Below are 20191 nucleotides of genomic sequence, written 5' to 3'. Positions count from 1 at the left end.
AGAGTTTAAACTTACTTTCTCAGAAAAGTCTTATTTACAACACAAACTCATTCTTGCAAAACTGTCCCACATAGCACTTCCTCTTCTCATGGCTGTCTTCCATAAGCTCTGTAAAGAAGGTACTGAATTGTGTTTACTGGTCTTTGTCAAATATATGCCATGTGCTTAAAAATTCTCCTCTAGGAGCCACAAAAATTGAAGAGAGATTTAGACAAAAGAAAGTGTAAATTTATTTTTGAAGTAAGAGTAAAGACAGATATGATCTAATGAACATACATGTAGAAAGGTACCCATCTATGGCCAATAGAAAGTCTAGAGAGAGAGAGAGAGAGAGAGAGAGAAAGAGAGAGAGAGAGAGAGAGAGAGAGAGGGAGACGCCTGTTGTTGAGACCCAGTTAAATTTCTTTAAATTCTTTTTGCAGTCTTTAGAAATACTTGAATATTTGTAGGTCAGACAGTGGTGGTGCACGCCTGTAATCCCAGCACTTGGGAGACAGAGGCAGGCAGACCTCTAGAGTTAGAGGCCAGCCTGGTCTACAGAGTGAGTTCCAGGACAGCCAGGGCTACACAGAGAAACCATGCCTTGAAAATAAATGCATAAAAAAGAAAAGAAATATTTGTTTGTTTTTGTCTGCGTGTATGTGTGCACCATGTTTGTGCAGCGCCAGAAGGGGATGATGGATTTTCTAGAACTGAAGTTAAAGATAGGTGTGAGCTACCATGTGAGTGCTGGGAACTGACCCTGGGTCCTCTGCAGAGTAACAAGTTCTCTTAACCACTGGGCCATCTGTCCAGCCCCCAAGAGAGATTCTTTGAAGCACATGGTAGTTTTTCTCTACTTTATCCTACTGCAGAGATCTAGACCATGGCCTTTGACCTGCCTATATTGTACAATTAATAACAGTCAAGAGCAGCTCAGCAGAGAAGTGCTCAAGGGAAACAAACAAACAAACAAACAAACAACCTGTGATAAATGAAAGACAGATGAAGATTCACCAGAGTAGGGATGCCAGGAAGCTGTGGATGATGGCCATAGCTGGATGTTAGATTCAGAGGCTCAAAGACACAACCAGACAACAAACATAGTGATACATGAACTGCTGGTGCTCAGAAGTGGAGAGTGAAAATTTAGAACATCACAGATGAAGGTCAGACTGACAACAGAATAAAGGTCCCTACGAAAGCTAAGCAGGGAAGATGCCACATGGATGGCTCGTCCTTTTTTAAAGAGCACTTTCAGATTCATAGGAAAATTGAGAACAAGAATGAAAAGTTCTCAGATAACCTCAGAACCTCTCCACATGCCTGAACTCCACACTACTGACATAGGGTACTTAAGTGGGCATCTTTCTTACAATCAGTGAACCAACAATGGTGCATTGTTACAGCTCCCTTCGGGGTGCTGCACATGCTATGGCTTTGGGCAAGTGCATCCAACATTCACAAGCCATCATATAGAATAGGTTCATTGAATGGTGGTAGGTGAGACTTGCTGAAAGCTGAGATTCCTTGCAGCAGGCCAGCCTATCTATTCTCCTCACTAGCTTCCTGTTCCATCAGTGTGCCCTTCCCTCCTCTCTAGTCCTTAGTGAACGTTGATCATCTTACTCCTTTCACAGTTTTGTATTTCCAGAATATGTAATGGTTAGAATTCTGCAGTATGCAACTTTTTCAGCCTCTCTTATTTAGGAATATGCTGTTGAGGTTTCTCAGTGTGTCTTCATGGATAGGCGGCCTCATGTCTTTTGAATGCTAAATAGCATTCCTTGGTCAAGCTGAGCCATGGTTTATTAATAAATTCACCTGCTGAAGATCATATTAGCAGCTTCTAAGTTTTGACAGCTACAAATGAAACTGCTGTAAGCATTTGTGTGTAGACCTTTATGTGGAAATAACATTTTAAGTCATTTAGGTTAATAACAAGGGTCATGACAATTGCATCATGTTTAGAGTATATTTATACTTTTATGAGAATTTGCCAAACTGTATTCTAAAGTGACTATACCATTGCGTGTCTCTATCATCAGTGAATGAGAGTTTTCATTGTTCCATATCATCACAGTATTTGATGTTATCAGTAGTTTGGATTTTTGCTGCTGTCTATTATTTCTGTGATAGTCTTAATTGTTTCCTTCACATAATCTAGAATCACCAGAAAAGAGATTTAAATAGATGATTATCTAGGTCAGCTTGGCTGTGGGTATATTTTACGTGGGGAAGGGAGGTTGTCTTCATACTAATCTTAATTGATATGGGATGACTCAGCCCAGTATGGGTGGCACCATTCCCTAGGCTTTGGCCTCGTACTCTATAAGAGTGATATAATTAAGTTGAGCTTCGACATAAATGCATTCACCTTTTTGCTCTTGACTGTCTGTGATGTGACTAGCTGTTTTATGTTCCTGCTACCTTGACTTCCTTATTATGATGGAGGTAAACTAGGAGTGTTAGTTAAACAAACCCTTTCTTTTTAAAATTGTGTCAGCATATATTAATCATTGCAATAGAAAAGAAACCAAGATAATAACAGTTATAATAAGTAGCTACAGGAAGACTTTTCTTTATCAATTCCTTTAGATTTTCTATATGGGAGACTATACCATATACAGGTAAATATTGTTTTAATTCTAATTTTATGTTCTTTCTATCTTTTTCTTTTCATATTGCATTAGCTAAGACTTCTATAATCATATTGATAAGGAGTGATGAGGGGATATATTTTTGCCTTATTCTAGATCTTAAGGGAAAAGCTTCCAGCTTTTCATCAGAAAGTGCCTTATTAGTAAGAAGGGCAGGCTAGACTTCTCTGTGTTGCCTTTTGCTGCATTGAATATCCATCTTAAGGTCTCGTCTCACTCAGAGTGACTCAATTTTATGAAACAATGACTTTGATCTAAGTTAATCCATTTTAAGAGTAAGTGTCAAGAAAGAATCTTATCTGTTTACCCAAGTAAGCAACCTCATCTGCCTGGACACCAGAAGTAATTAACTGATGATTAGTTTATGATAATAAATAGCACTTGGAAAGTATACCCAATCATATAAGAAATAGCAGACCTATGAGTATTAATCATATCAGTCAGAATCCCTAATTCTGACTATAATATAAGGGGTACTACAGGACCAAAAATATTACAAGCTCTCTGAGAGCTCCCCAATCACTCATCGCAAACACCACCCAGGTAACTGCTTCTATCCCACTGCATCAGCACAAACACCAGTATCATCTGCCTGTGACAGCCAGCCCTCTTCAGATGGCCTGCCACCTGGATCTGGATCTAGCAGCTATGTGCCTGCCCATCTTTGCCTTCCTCTGAAGACTCTTTCATATCAGTTCTCTGCCTGGACTTCAGGACAGCCTCTGTGAACTGCAACGTCATTTATACTTTCTTAACTATTCTATAATCTCTGTGCTTGTGTATTATGGTATGACCTGTAAGAAATGAAATATAGAACCTTTGATTACCAATGGCCAGCTCTCAAGGGAAATTAGAAACACTTGGAAAATTGCAGTCAGAGAAATCAGTGTGGTCTGAGAACTTATTGGTTATTCGGTAAATTCTGACACTCTGGAAAGACACAAACATGTCCCTCTGTGTTTCAGACATAACAAGCTCCTAACAGTTATCTGTAAGTTTTGTTAAAACTGTTGCTTATCATGCTGAGAAAACTCTTCCTAAGTTGTTGAGAGATGGCATGAATGAGTGATTCATTCATTCATTCATGAATGAATGCCACATTTGCATTCCTGGATTGCAAGCTATTTGGTCATTCTGTATAACTTTTTATACACTTTGAACTCACTTTGTTAGTATTTTGTTGAAGTTTTTGCACCAGTCATCAAAAAAGTTTTCTTTTTGTGTAAGTTCTAATTTTGGTACAGAGTAATACTGGTCTTACAGGATGAATTAGAAAGTATGATCTCTCCTAATTAGACAGAGAGAGAGAGAGAGAGAGAGAGAGAGAGAGAGAGAGAATAGAGAATAGAGAATTGGTGCAGTTTTCTGTTTCTGGAAACCATGGGGCATGATGTTTTCTATTTTAAAAGATCAGTGATTATTTGTTCAGTGTTTCTAACAGATAGAAACATACCAGATCTGTCTATTTCTTCCTTTTTGCAATTTTGCAAACTATCTCTTGAGAAATTAAACTACTGAAACTAGGTTCTCAAATCTGTGGACAAAGTTGCTAACTATATTCTGTTATTACTCTTTTAACATCCATGAGATCTGTAGTGATGCCTCCTTTTCCTTGTCATTCATTTTCTTGATTCCCCTACACAAAGCACCAGCTTTTAGCTTAATTGATTCCCTCCCCCCCCCTCTCTCTCTCTCTCTCACACACACACACACACACACACACACACACACACACACAAGTCTTAGAATTAATTTTATTGATTTCTGCTCTAATTTTCATTACTCTTCCTTGGCTTGCTCTGTGTTTAATTTGTTCTTATTTTTCCTAGTTTCTTAAGATAGAGTCTTAAAGGGTTAATGTGTAAAGATTCAATAAGCAAATTCACTACTATGAGTCTCTTTCCTTGCCCTGAACCCATAATCACACACACATTTGAGTAAGTTGTAGTTTTATTTAGTTTGAATTTTAAAATTCTATTAAGATATCTTTTATGATTTTTGTTATTTGAAAATGTGTGTTTGTTACACAATGTGCAGCAGGTTGTGGTTTGGCTTCCATCCTGTAAGGAAGTGTTCTTTCTATTTTATTTAGCTCTGTGTCTCTATATGTATGCCTATGTAGCCTCCCTCTGGGCTATATGTAAATATCTTGTAGATTCTATTACTTATTTCTATATATTTGTGGAAGGTATTAAATACAATAACCTTTAGGAAATCAGTTTATCATCCTGAAATTATTGACACAGAAATACTGTGAGCTTCTCTTGTATGAAAATATTGTTGGAATATAAATGGAGAATCATGGATGCTAGGTGTTGGGAGGGTAAGGGACAGGGGTATGGCAATGACATGCACCAAGAGTGTTTTGAGCTGAGGGAACTCTTCTTCCTTTGGTTTATATCTGTGTCCACATTCTGATTATAATGTTATGTAAGGAGCGTTTCTGATGCTAAGGTCCTGTTCTCCAATTGGCTCTTGATCTGTCAATAAAGAAAGCCATGGGCCAATTGCTAGGTGGAAAGCACAGAGAGGCAGATGCAGGGTAGGAGCTGGAGTTTGCCTTGCTTTGAAGAGAGGAGAACTGGGCAACCTTAATGGAGTAGCCACCCAGGCTCCTACAGGTGGGTGGTCAGGGGAGTTTAGCAGGTGGGAGAGACTGAGATAAGAAACTGATAAAGGCAGACTATTCTAGGCAGGAGATAGCAGTGCCCAGCAATTGTGTCCTAAGGCAAGTTGAAAAGGGACAACTGTGTCTGTGTCTTTTATCTGAGGATTCAAAGGAAGCCAGATGGGGGCTGGTAGCACAGCCACTTACCCTGAGTAAAAGCAAGTAGAGAGTAAAACTACACGAAATAATGTTATACTGTGGTTTTGAAAGCCAGCATCATTTGAAGAAACTAGGTAGAGGGCACAGGGAATGCATTTTCTCTCTCTCTCTCTCTCTCTCTCTCTCTCTCTCTCTCTCTTCCTTCTTTCCTTCCTTCCTTCCTCCCTCCCTTTATTCCTTCTGTCCAACCTTTCTTTCTTCTGTTTTTCAGGAGGAGAGTTGAGGCAGTTTCCCATATACCCAGGCTGGGCTTGAGTTCCTGATAGTCCTGCCTCTGCTTTTCATACTGGGATTACAGGTATGTGCCCACCCCCATGTCTGCCCTTATATTATTGCTAAACTGCACGTCGATCTATAATCACTTAAAAAGAGAAATATCAAATAAGAAATTGTAGTAATATTAGCAACTACTGAATGTACTAGGAAGCTATGAATCTATACACACCTGAATAAAGTAATATCTGGGAGAAGAAAGAACTTTTATTCCCTCAGAGAGACTTAGTAAGAAATTTAGAGAATAGAACTTCCTTGCTTTCTGGTTAGAGATTTCCAAGCCTACTAATCATTAGAAAAACTCAGCAATTTATGGAATTTGTAGCCATGAAATTTTAAGTTCAGCAGTACTAAGCCATTGGTAATGGTTCCATCCATAAAAATGGATGCTGAAATCAGAAACTAAAAGTCAATGAAAAGGGAGTTGGGGATTTGACTCAGCAATCATATTGTCACAGCTAACACCACCACTGACTACTCAAGGAATTGGAATTATGTGAATCTAACTCAACCTGGGGAAATTTTACAAAATGACCTACAATCTTCAGGTGCTAGACCATGGGGGTCAAGAAAAGATGAAGAGGGTGTTTAAATAGAAGACTCCAGTCAGTGGGCAACTGAAAAAAATAACATGGGGCTCTGAAGTTGATTCTTTTCCTTTGATAGACATCACTAGACAACTGGTGAAACTTATATGTGGTCTGTGGATTAACTAGTAGGTTTTATGTACACATACAGTGGATAAACATTTTCAACAAAGTAGCTGAATACAGAATTAACTCACAAAAATTAGTAACCATCCTATAAAAAAATTATAATGGTCCAGGAAAGAAATTTGGGAAAAAGCCGGGCGTGGTGGCGCACGCCTTTAATCCCAGCACTTGGGAGGCAGAGGCAGGCGGATTTCTGAGTTCGAGGCCAGCCTGGTCTACAAAGTGAGTGCCAGGACAGCCAGGGCTACACAGAGAAACCCTGTCTCGAAAAACCAAAAAAAAAAAAAAAAAAAAAAGAAATTTGGGAAACAAGAAATTTCACAATAGCCAAAATAGTATCAAATATCTTGGGGTACTCTACCAAGCGAGTGAAGACTTGTATGATAAAAACTTCAAGACATTGAAGAAAGAATTTGGAGAAGATATCAGGAGATGGAGAGATTTTCTACTCTCATGGGTCAGTAGGATCACTATAGGAAAAATGGCCATCCTACCAAAAGCAATCTACAGACTCAATGCAATCTCCACCAAAATTTCAACACGGTTCTTCAGAGATGGTGAAAGTACAATTTTCAGCATCATATGGACACACAATAGACCTAGGATAACTAAAACAATCATTAATAATAATAATAGTGCTGACAGTATCATCATCCTGGATTTCATGTTGTACTACAGAGCTATAGTAATCAAGATAACATAGTATTGGCACAAAACCAGATATGTTGATCAATGAAATCAAACTAAAGATCGAGACAAATCCACACACATGTGGGTACATGATTTTTGATGAAAAACAAGCCAGAATTATGCACTGGAAAAAAAAAGACAGCATCTTCAACAAATGGTACTGGTCAAGGATGTCTGTATGTAGAATCATCCAAATAGATCCATTGTTATCTGGCACAAACTCAACTCCAAGTGGATCAAATACACCAATACAAAACTAGACACACTGTAGCTGACAAAAGAGAAGGTGGGGATAGCCTTGCATGCATTGGCACAGAAGACAACTTTCTAAACAGAACAACATTAGTGCAGGCACTAAGATCAATAATTAATAAATGGGACCTCATCAAACTGAGAGGCTTCTCTGTCCCCCAAACAATGCAGAATGCTGCCAAAACTACATAGGTTGTTCTCTACAAACACCTGTAGGCTCCATTGCTGAAGACAACACCTACAAGACTCGCTGAGCTGTGCCTACATTGAGCCTTGTGTTCTAGCACAACCCCAACTCATCCACAAACTCAATGGTCTGCAATATATGCTAGTTAACAGTGGCACAAAGCTTTTGAGAGTGACCAACTCCTATGTGATTTGACTTAAGGCCCACTCCATGAAATGGAACCCATTATGTGACACTGTTTGGGTGACCAAAACCCTGAGACTAGGTAGGCCTAGGGTAAAACCAAATACTTTTGTCAAAAAACAAAACAGTAAAATTAACTGCTAACAACATCTGTTCTATTCATAGACAGCACGTTGCTCAGTCATCATCAGAGAAGTGCCTGCCTGCAGCAGATAGGAAGAGATACAGTGATCCACAGCCAGACAGCATGCAATGTGAGAGACCTAGCGACACTCAGCCCTAAGTGGGATATAGCCATTAAATCCCATCCCTCAGGGATTAGGAAACCCTATAGAATAGAAGGTGGAAACAGTAGAAGAACCAGCGGGGATGGAGGACACCCACCAAAGAAACAAGGCTCTCTAAATCAGCATGACCAACTCTCCCATGAACCCACAGAGACCGAGGCAGCATGCACAGGGTCTGCATGGGTCTGCCCCAGGTCCTTTTCATATATATTGTGGCTTCCAGTTTAGTGGGTTTTATGGGATTCTTGAGTGTGTAAACAAGTGGATCTCTGTTTCTTGTGCTTTCTTGTAGGATCTTTTCCTTTGGTTTGTTTTTGCCCAATTCTGATGTGCTAGTTTTTGTTTTATCTTATTTATTACATACATTTTATTCTAAATAAATAAATAATAAAAATCTCTCTAAAATACCTTGCTCTAGTACTCATTCCGTTGAGGTGACACATCTCTCATGAATCTCAGGGATGAGGAACCAGTATCTGAGCTAAAGGAACAGTTGTTGGGCTGCCTCAGACTGTTAAAGAAGCTCAGAGAGAGAAGCCATCACAGCACAAGCCAGAAGCTTCTCGAAAATAGAAAAAAAAGCACAGACCAGAACCACACATCGCCAAACACTGATTGAGAATGATTTATTAAGGTTCAATTAGTATGCTTTTCAATTCAAATAGTCCTTACCTCCCCCATAAAAAGGGCATCAATAAAAGTCCAAGTTCGTTTCACTCACTTCCAGTATAAATTTCTTTGCATTTTGTGAATCCTCGAGCAAAGTCTTTGTCCTGCTAACTGGCTCTCCGCCTACTTATTTTTTTTTTCACCAGGCACACATCACATGCACCACTGTCCAGACACAAGCCACACCCTGCCTTCCTCCTCCCTAGAATGCCACTCTCGGCAGGACTGCCTTCTCTCAGACGTCCTCCTGACCTCCCCACACCTGCTTCAGGACTATTCTTCTTCCTCCTATTCCTCATAGCATGACAATAGAGACCTTAGTCTCCAGGACACTGTACTGGGCATCTCTGAACACAGGGTGTCCATTGCTGGAGACCACACAGCAGCCAGTTGCTAGCACACCCCACCCAGGCTGCTTGGTACTGCATTGCTGGGTTCACTTTGATGCTTGATGTCTTTGTGTTTTCTTGTGTCAAGAAAGGGATCCCCAGTTCCTCATGAACACTAAAGTAAATCTGCTAGTTATGTTAAGGGTCTTGGTTATTGGGAAACATCTTGTCAAGAACCCATTAGCAACTAAAGTAGCCACTGTGTTTCTTTTGTAAGAAGGTAATTTCTGGGCTTTTTGTCAGCACGGTCACCCCTGCAGTTTGAGAGTAGAATATCCCTTTTTATAAAGTGACAACACATGAGGACATTTCACATTTTAAAAAGTAGGTCCTTCATGGGAATAGAGCCTAAGTAAATCATCAATGATACTGGCAAAGTTTTATATACACAAGATTCTTCCAATATTATAATAATGAAAAAAATTAAAAACATAGTCAACAATACAGGAATGGTTAAATAAACTGAGCTGCATCCATTAAATGGAATATTACATATATAGCCGCTAACACTGTTTTTGAAAAAAAAAATGCCATAGAAAAACCTGGCAATTCTGAAAGAAGAAGTTACAAAACATTTTACAATATCAACCCGATTATGTTAAAAAAAAAAAAAAAGGTATATATGTCTATAGGCATACTTGGGTGAGCAGGGAAAGATGGCTACTTCCAGGTCGTATATCAGCAATCTTTCTTTCTTTTTCTTTTTTCACACAGTTCTGCAATTTTCAAGTTTTCTATAGTAAGTAGGTATTATTTTCTAACTTGGAAAACCACAGGCTTTAAAAACAAGTCCCACTGACGGTCTGGCACTGAGAACGCACGCGGGTATCTTCACTATGCAGGGACAACACTACAGCTTCATCTCCTCCAGCGTTTGGAGAGCACACACTCTTTGGGTGACAAGCTCACATTCCTTTGCCTTTCATGTATATTTCATTACTTTAATTAAAAGGTAATTGATTAGGATATGGTTTTTCCTGTAGCCTAGATGAATACTGGTGTTTACTAGATTCTTCTATTCCCTAGATTTAAAATAGTGGCCTTTTATCTTTAAAGAAAGGCATACTGAATACACACGCCACATGCTTGCTTTCTAAACAAACACGAAAATCATTCTAATTTATACTTTTCCTCCATCATGTAAAAAAAACAAAACAAAACTCATCTATGTCAGTTTAGCAGTCTTTTCGATCACAAACATGCTGTCAGGCATAAACATACTCATTAATAAATGCAATGTATTGTTTGTTCTTTAAAGGGGAAGCCTGTGTGAATTGTATACTCGATTCAGCAGATTTTTTTTCCTGGCTTAGGCCAAACCACATAAAATCTTTTAAGTCTAGTTAGTGAATGCTACACGGTCACCCCAGAGTCCGTTTCTCAATTCCACCACAAGACGGTCCCCTTCTGTTTTCCAAAGGAGAAGATGGGGGCTGCCAAATAAGTTCATCCTCAAGTCTCTTGGGTCTAGGGACAAATACTGCCATTGGTTAGTGTTAAATACAGGAGTGTCTTCATCTCCTCTGGCTCCCCACCTTGCCCTGGCAATGGGGGGGGGGGTAGGGTGGGGTTCACAGATCCACAGAGGCCGGCTGGCTTCCTTCTAAACCACAGAGTGGTCGTTGCTGTGAACTCCAGCCAGAATGGTGTGGTTGAGGGAGGAGGCCGAGCGGTCAGAGCCTTCCGTGGGGCCATTAGGGTTCTCGTTGCGCTGGCAACACAGGATCTGCCTGAAGGTGGCGCTCATCTCTTTGTCGCGGTAGGAGTAGATGATAGGGTTCATAGCAGAGTTGAACTCGGCCAGGAGGAGGAAGAACTTCTCATAGGCCAGGACATCGCACTGCGGGCAGCACACATCCAGCAATAACAAGACCAATCCCGGAGTCCAGCAGACAATAAAGGCACCTATGGCGACAGGGGAGGGATCTGAGCGTTAGAAGGAGAATAATACATATCACTATGAAGCATGTAACCAAATAGGGAGAGGACCTCAGGTCTCTGTGCAAATCATGAAACCAGAGAGCCACCAATCCCGGAGACTTCGCTTCTGAAATCAAAGCAATAGTCACCTTAATAATACACTGTTGACTCAAGTCCTACTTAAACCCGAGGATGTGTGGATAATATTAATAATTTTGAACAGACCACTCAGTTTGATAAAAAAAAATTCTCCATGAGAAAATGCATTAGGAATCTTTAAGAACAAAATCTCATCAAGGTATGGCTGTTTAGGAGCTAAAAGTCAGACATTAAGGCATACCCCTCCACTTTTAGTGAAGGTGTAGATTCTGGTTTCTGCTCACCAGTGCACAAACTATTGCTTTGCCGTTTGGGAAACTGGGTGGGTTGGGCAAATTGAATTTTGTCTCACTTTTCTCATTTGAAAAACCAGACATGGCCTATTTGCCTCCTGGGGTGGGTTATAAATTTTAAATGGATGCTAAGAAAATAATCGACCAGTACATGTTAACAACCCGATAACAGTATTGTTATCCCAAGTTCTGTGGCATGTGAATAGGCAACTGCCAATAATGAACGCTTTAGTTTTTGATCCAACAATCACAGTTCTTGTGTCCGTTTTCTAAAGGATAACTCACCTAATGTGCACATGTAGCAGGCAAGCTAAAACTCCACTGTACAGACAGAGAAACTGAGGCCCAGGAAGATTAAATACCTTGCTTAAAAGACCAGGACCCTGTGAGGTGATAAACAAGAATCGAATCACAGAGTCTATGCCCTTGGACCCTGGCTCCGGCATCCACATTCCTGAAAGCACCGCATTATCCTTCCACTTTTCGCAAATTATAAAGTTAAGTATTTATTACCAAAGCTTATATTTCAGCTGCCCTGTAACCTAGGTCAATTCTCTGCTTTCTCGCCCACTACTACTCTGAATTATTCAGATTTTTCTATAATTATGATTGCTTTGGAAATGCAGATGAGAAAAGATATCCCCTCTTATTTAGTTTCTGAGGTCGCATTCCACCTGGATCTGAGGGAACTCGTAAGCCATGAAATGATTCGTTAGCTTTGATGACTGTGTAAATCGGGGCATGCACTGGGGGTCTTCTACAGAATCAATCAATCCAGTGGGGCAGTGTGTGCCATTACACCTCAGCTGCCCACCCACCCCATTGGATAATCAGCTGTCTAGTGAACAGAGAGAGGGTGAGCAGGGAGAAGCCCCACATGCATTTGAATCTTCAGATGCACACAGTGGTTCAGGTTTCAGTGTCGTCTTCAGTTTGAACCAATCTCAAGGAATGAGTTCAGAAAAAGAAAACAAATGTGATTTAGTCTCCAAACAGCCCAGTTTTGAATGTGAGAGCCTCCCCCATCTCCTTTTGCACCCTTTCAGCAGGGAAATACAAATAGAGCAAGAAGAAAAATACCCTATAAAGCTCTTTGTTCTGTACCACCTATGTGTATTGGTTTTAGACTGCTGTTCACTTTGAAGGCCATCCAAGGTGCTTCATTTTTCTTATAAATACAATACCTTAGACACTCCTCAGAGAGGGAAAACAATATTCCAAATATCAGCAGATAATAGCCACAGCTCTATCTGACCCTCAATAAAAATGCTAAGAGAGCCTTCATTCCAAGCCCTTGAATATCCTTTATTGAAAATCATTCAGAAAGTTAAACATGAAGGGAAATCAAAGGAATGCCTCCTGGGTTTCAGAAATAATGCCTTATTCATCGAGAAGCCAGGAAAGAAATCATTCTCAGGATGGAAAAGGCTTGGATGGGAAAGTGCACAGTCTCATTATTCATCTACTTATCACACACACACACACACACACACACACACACACATACACTTGTCATGAATGGAAAACCAATCCTAAATGTTCCTTTTCCCCTTTCCTTTATCAAAGCTCTCATTGAGCTCAAATTCAGAGCTTGGCTGGCTACAAGCACAGACAGATATATATTAAATAAAACTACCTCCTTCTCCCTGTGGGCGACAGAGAGGAAACACCCTTCTTCTCATACAGTGGCCCAGTCTGCTTGACTTTGATCAGAAGAGGATCTAAGTACTGTCATGGGCTGTTCATGATTTCTTAAAATGCAAAAATTCAAGAAGAACAAGGTCCTCTTAGGAAAGAGATAGCCTTAAAAAAGAGACTTTGGACTTCACTTTTAGACAGAAAAAAAAAAAAAAACCCACCCTGTTAGATTTGGCCACAGGAAATGGGAAATGCTACAGCCTGACCGAAGCTAACCTATGTGAACACTTCATGCAGGAATTGGAGTCCTCTTCGTTCTCCTTCACTGGAAGGAACTGTTTTTATAACTGTGATTAGGCCAACCACACTGTCTCAGACTCTTCATGATTCAATCAAATGTCTCAGTGATAGCACTGACAGCCTCAGAAATCCACATTAAAAACTGATCATATTAGTCTGCATGGTGGTGGCACACACCTTTGATCTCAGCATTCAGGAGGCAGAGATCTCTGTGAGTTCAAGGTCAACCTGATCTACAGAATGAGTTCTGGGACAGCCAGGGCTACACAGAGAAACCCCACCCTGAAAACAAATGAATGAAGAAAAGACAAGACAAGAAAAGAAAGGAGTGGAGGGGAAGGGAGGGGAAAGGAAGAGGGAGAGAGGGAGGGAAGGGAAGGAAAGGGAAGGGGGAGGGGAAGGGGGAGGGGGAAGGGGAGGGGGAAGGGAGAGGGGGAAGGGGAGGGGGAAGGGGAAGGAACAAAAAGTGATCATGTGGACCTTTCCTCTCCCCTTTCCCTTCTCTTTTTGGGGTGTCCTGGATCACACTGACCCAAAGACAACAGTGTATTATAAGAGAGGAGCAGGGGGCTGGAAAGGCCAAGGTGTTCAGGCTCCTAAATCATAGAGAATGCATAGTCTGAAATCAAGTCTTCTCAAGTCACCAATTTCCCTCTGAGCTTCTAAGAATCAAAGTCTCATCTATGTGTGTGTGTGTGTGTGTGTTTAAATAAGTACTTAGCTCTAGCTGAGTGGGATCACCCTCCAGAGGTGCATCACAAGCTGTATCCAGACTGTAGTGTTGGTTATGCACTTGTAAGATGTGTGGATGAGTTGAGCAAACCCCCCATTTCATTATCTGTGAAGCAGAGAAGCAACAGCTCTCTTCCTACCCCACAAGGCATGAGGAGCGACTTGCAAAAGTTCTCTCTCCAGTGTCCACTCCCTGAAACCATTGCAAGTGTCATAGATGAGAAAGCTTGTGCACAGAGCTCTGGGTGGATCCTCAGCGAGGAAGAGCAGGAGAGCATGATACGAACCATGAAGGCTTGGCATTCTCAGAACTAGCTACACATCTTCCCAGATAGTCCCAGGACTCAGAGTTGAACATGAGAAAAGGAAGGAAGAGAGGAAGTGACACCGCTCCCCGTGGCTCTGTAGCTTCTTAGTGCCACACTTGACTAGATGGAAACTAAAAATAATATACAATTCCAGAGCCAAGGCTGCTTTGGTGTTGTTTTCTGATGGCAGACTCTACCGACCAAGGCACAAACCTGAGAAGTGATATGGAACAGTCTGAAAGAGAGAAAATACAGTTTGCAGCTCCATATTGTAAAGCCAGGAGTGCAGAAGATACGAGTCCAAGGTCATGAAGACTTGGTATATCAAGCTAAGACATTCTCTCTCCAGCCTAGAACTGGTTCTCAGCCTATATCACATGTAACAACAATACAAATGAGACTTATATGGAATAATGACCTCCACTGTAATCTTACTGGCCTCAACGGTCAGGTTTCCACTTAGGATACAGATTAGTGACCGTGAAAGATGAAAATGATGGAGATAAAGAGAATTGTGTCTGTGTATCTGTGTGTGTCTGAGTGTTTATGTGTGTATATGAGTGTGTGTATGTGATTGTGTGATTGTGTGTTCATGATTGTGTGTATATGAGTGTGTGTATGTGATTGTGTGATTGTGTGTTCATGATTGTGTGTATATGAGTGTGTGTATGTGATTGTGTGTTCATGATTGTGTCTGTGTATACAAGTGCTTGTGTGTGAGAATGTCTGTATATCTGTATGTGTGTGTCTGTGAGTGTATATGTGTGTGAGTGAGTGAGTGTGTGTGAGTATATGTAATTGTGTGTGAGTGTGTATGTATGTATGTGTGTGAGTATGTGTATCTGTATCTGTGTGTATGTGTGTATGTGTCTGGGTATATCTGTGTGAATGTGTGTGTGTGTGCATGAGTTTGTATGCATACATATGTGTGTGTGTGTGCATGTATATGTGTATTTCTAGTTTCTAAAACAAGAATAAGTAGAGCCTGAATCCGGGCAGCAACATAGGGCAAGAAGCTGTTGCTCACCACTTCCATCAATAAAATGCCGACCCAGCACCCTGCTAGGCCCCTCAGAGGTTGAATCCCAGGAACCTTGCCTCTCAATGTATAGAAAGTCCCCTACAACTTGTCACAATCACAAAGAACCCACGTGGAAGCAGAAGGCTTCAAAACACATCTGCGGGTTGCCTGTCCTTGAACCAGCTTGGATTCTTTCTTATAATCTGTCAAAGCAATCTGGGAGGGCCTGCTGCCCGAAAACAAATGGAAGGGACCCTGGAATGCTGGTGCAAGGGTCAGGGAGGAAGTGGGCAGCTTTGGAACAACAGGTCCCAGCTGCAGAGCACAGTCACGTGACCACACCTTCCCTCCAAGCAAGGCGCTCACTGCCTGCTCTCTGAATCAGTCATTTTTTTTCTAGAAGTGCTATTTCCTAATGGGTTGATCTTTGCTTCTTTGCTTTCATATGGAACACAAAACCAAAGCTAAGAAGGGGCCAGAGAAGCCTCCTAGGGAGAGAGCCCAAGAGTCTGGATGGGCAGAGTACAAAGCATTGCCAGTCTGGGTTGGAAAAATTGGTTTTCACAAAAATCCTCAGGAATTCCACAGATTTGGAACAAGTCAAATAAGGACAATTGTACACTAGCCCTACACCTAAGTTAGCATCTTCATGGCCTGACTCTTCATTTCTCAAGTCAGGATGTCAGAAGTGCTGTTGAATTGGTGTATTCCATCCAGACAGGCCAGTTGCATCCCAGAATACAGTCAAATTTCAGTCCATCTCTGAAGGACATTTTGATTTTGCCGAATCAGTTCTTAACTAACGTATCTTAAAGGAAGCTCAGGTTGTGGACCATAGACAAAATAAAGCGTATTCATCTGTCCTGTAGCTACGGAGTCATTTCGATGTAACTATATGACGTTAACTACATGGGTCATTATCTTATAACTATATGAGGTCATTATGATGTAACTATATGGAGTCATTATGATGTAACTATATGATGTAACTATATGAGGTCATTATGATGTAACCACATGGGGTGCTTTTAGGCAACAGTGGGGATTGAATCTAGAACCTCATGAATGCTAAGCAAATGCTTTGCACTAAGATATATACTCAATGTCTTTAAATATTATTTTGAGAGAAATTCTTATCAAGCTACCAGGTGGGCCCTGAACTTATTCTATCCCCCATGGGCCTTCAACTTGCAATCCTCCTGCCCAGCCTCCTGAGCAGCTGGAACTCCAGACTGTGCCGCCAGTCCCAAGTTGGGATAGCCTTTTGAGTCAAAAGCTTTTTCTAGAAGACTGACCTTGATTATCATAAATTGGTTTTCCTGTACATTGGAAATAATGTATTCATTTGTTTATGCCTAGCTTTTAAAGAAAGATTTTTAGTTTTAATCATGTGTATGCTTGTCCATGTGAGTGGACACCATGCGTGTGGAGACCTCTGGAAGCTCTGGAGCCTGAGTTACAGGCAGTTGTGAGCTGCCTGACATGGGAATTGGAAATCAAACCCAGGTCTTCTGTAAGAACAGAACACATCCTTAACTGCTAAGCCATTTCTTCATCCCTGTGTTGTAGCGTCTATCTTAATGCCAATTTTAACCCACCTAGTTAATATTGAACATTTCTGCTTCTATTTTGCAGCCCTTGCATGTGTTTGTGTGTATGCCCATATGTGTCCGTATGTCCATGTGTGTCTGTGTGTATCCATGTGTATGCGCGCACACACACACACACACACACACACACACACACGCACGCACGTGAGCGCTCTTATGTGTGAATGTGGTTACAGTCATGCCATAGTGCATGTGTGGACATCAGAGGACAATCTTGGGTGTTGGTCCTTGCCTTCCACATTGTTTGAGTCAGGGCCTTCCTTACTCGCCACAGCATACACCCAGCTATCTGGTCTGCAAGCTTGCTGCCGCTGCTCCCACTCACCCGCCACATCCCCTTCTTGGCTCCATGATAAATGGCAGACACTTGGAATTTCATGTTTTCATCCATTGTGGAATGTGCCCCAGTATTTCCACTACTCACTCCTAAGAGCTACACTTACAGTATAGACATGGGACGTAACAGCATACTGCCCTCTACAGCAAAGAAGAGCAGCCACAATATTCTCAACATTCCCATGTCAGGGTCACAGCCCTCCAGTTCTAGCCTGATCTAGCACTGCAGCCTAGCCTCTGTTCAAGAGAGCCCCAACACCCCTTTGCTCTGGTGCTGTGTACTCTTCTCAGACTTTGGCAGTATTCCACACAGTCTCTGGATGCTAGTACAGGCTCTAAACCTTAATCCTGGAACACACATCCACAGTTGACATGATGCAGTATATCCTAGTGTCCTCTATTGTGGAAGAAATCGCTGTGCTGAGCAGCCAATAGAAACCACTTCCCGCTGTCAATACCCCAGCTAAATGAGCAATGTCTCCTGCAACAGACTCCTAACCAATGCCTCTTCCTCCACAGTCCTTCCCTAAGGTTCAGCAGGTACACAATGGCCAGAATGACCTCTTAAAAACAACTCACAATATGTTGCATTCCTACTTAAAGTCCTCCAAAGCCTTCTTGCTTGAAGTCACCACTGTGGTCCATAACGCCTTACACATCATTGCACGCCTCTTCACATCCTCTTGGCTCCATCAATTTCAACTCACTTATGAGGTTCCACCCATACAACCTGCTTATTTTTATCTCTTGCTTTTAGAGGTTCTTCACCTGGGAGTACTCCTCCAGGGCTCTTCATATCTACTTAGTATTCACTGCCATTTATTCTCAAAGGCTGTCCTTGGCCATTCAAGCTGCCCATTATCTTTGGTGAAGAGCGTTAATAGCACACTGAAATCTAAAACAGAGAGGAATCGCCATTGCAGTCTCTCTGGCACTACCACATTACTCCACTTTTCTATCCTCATGTGTGTCCAAAATTATCTTATTTATTGGCTTATGTTCATTGCTTATGGACAAGAGTGTGCTCCTCATGGAAGAATGAATGCTTCCTTTTCATGTCTTTTTCTCTAGCATGTAGAGTGGTACTTGATATGCAATAGACATTCAATATATCTTTTCCAAAAGAGTTAGCAAGTCTCAGCCAAATAATCAGTACTCTAAACAAGGAAAAATAGCTAGGAAAAAAACAAACAAACAAACAAACAACCAGCCATTATATTTTATTTGGAAGCTGGAGAGATGGCTCAGTGGTTAAGGGCACTTGCTGCTCTTGCAGAGGACTTAGATTCGATTCTCAGGGAACCTGTATGGTACTTATATGCTTATAATCATCTGTAACTCCAGTTCCAGGAAATCTGATGACCTTTTCAGGCTTGTGTGGGTACCAGGCCTGTACATGGTACCCATACATACAGGTAAACAATCACACACATACGATACAAAAATACATAAGTCTAACAATGATTCATTTGGAAGGTACACTACCATGTGCAAAGTCTTTGAAAAGATGCTACAGGACATTCAAAGGGGCATCAAACACTACAAATGCATTCATTACGAAAGCATAAATCAGCCTGCCTTGATAAATGCTGATAGGAGTATCTATGGAGTCTAAGGAACAGAAATGGCTTCTGACCCAGGAGGACACAGGCCAGCCATGTTTCTGCTACCTGAATGATATATGATATTGCCCTCAAGAACACTCGACAGTCTAGACATTGCTGTTACTAGATGCGGAGGTGTGGAATGCTATTGTCTAGTTCTGGGACGTCTCCCAGAGGCCCACGTGGTAAAGGCTTGGTCACCAGGCCACAGGATTATGGAATTTTTCTCTTCTCCCTCCCCCGTTTTCAAGAGTCTCTGCAACTGCATTCTTTCTAGAAAGCTTGCATAAGCTGAAAACTGTCTTCTTTCAGAACACTGTGTTCAAGAATGGAGTATTGCAGATATGGCACTTCCACTCAGTCTACAGTGTCACATGGCACTGACTTCATGATTCCTGGATATATTCTTCCTTCTCAGTGACTTTCAGTGTACCCCCTCCCCCAACCCTGGCCCCAGTTATCATCCACCCCTACCTCGATATAACTTCAGCTCATTCTACACCTGCCATTACTTTCAGGATGTCTTCTACAATAGAGGCAAGATCCCTTCCATAAGTCCTCCACTCTGTGTACCCCTCACCAGTTGCCATGTGTTGTTATTACAGATAGTTGCTGCTTACAACTCTTCTCTAGCACCAGGCTACTTTTGCTCATCACTGCATCTACAGTATCTGTAAAGACTTGCTGAATTAATTTTTCCTAAAATAAGTAAATAAAAAAGTATACATCATCCCACAATAAAGTCTGCTCATCAACCCTTTCTGTTATACATACCTATGTGAAATGCCAGTTTATTTACTTTTACTTAGGAAATCACTGATATGTCAACTCATATATATGGTCTTTGTTCAAAATTGCTGTTTGGACTCTGTTGGGAAGTTTTACAAAGAAGTATTCCATCTTTGTTCTGAATGATTTTTTTCTCTATTCTCCTTGCTCTTTATGGACTACTTTTATGACAGATACTGGATGTGACCGATTCCTCATTTTCCTTTTGTGTTTTCAGAATCTTATTTTTGCTTGCTAACTAAGAAGGCACACTAGGCATCTTTTCCAAATCCAATATTGGGTTTTTCAGCTGTTGTTTGCCCTTTTTGTTGCTGGGCAATTTGTGGTAATTTTTGTCAGTAATGGGTAAAGAAAGGTGGGCAAACAAACTTTTATTTTCAGAGATTTTTTTTTCCAGTGAAAAATATCTTTATACTTTACAAAGAGAATACA

The 20191-nt window shown here is 41.1% G+C and overlaps 1 protein-coding gene across 10 annotated transcripts in view; it reads right to left on the bottom strand.

Annotated features, from left to right (window-relative positions):
* Positions 1 to 8662: 8662 nt before the first annotated feature.
* Lpar1 (lysophosphatidic acid receptor 1) overlaps positions 8663 to 20191 on the bottom strand; it is a 114407-nt gene continuing 102878 nt past the window's right edge. For all 10 annotated transcript variants that reach the window (XM_029476808.2, XM_029476807.2, XM_021159985.3 and 7 more), the window contains one exon: positions 8663 to 11014. In XM_029476808.2, the coding sequence (XP_029332668.1) occupies positions 10713 to 11014 (302 nt within the window). In that variant the 3' untranslated portion in view covers positions 8663 to 10712. The remainder of the gene's footprint in view (positions 11015 to 20191) is intronic.

Source organism: Mus caroli, unplaced genomic scaffold (genome assembly GCF_978045245.1).
Source record: "Mus caroli unplaced genomic scaffold, Mus_caroli_1 scaffold_6, whole genome shotgun sequence".
In the NCBI taxonomy this organism is placed as follows: domain Eukaryota; kingdom Metazoa; phylum Chordata; class Mammalia; order Rodentia; family Muridae; genus Mus; species Mus caroli.
This window is presented reverse-complemented; position numbering and strand designations above follow the sequence as displayed.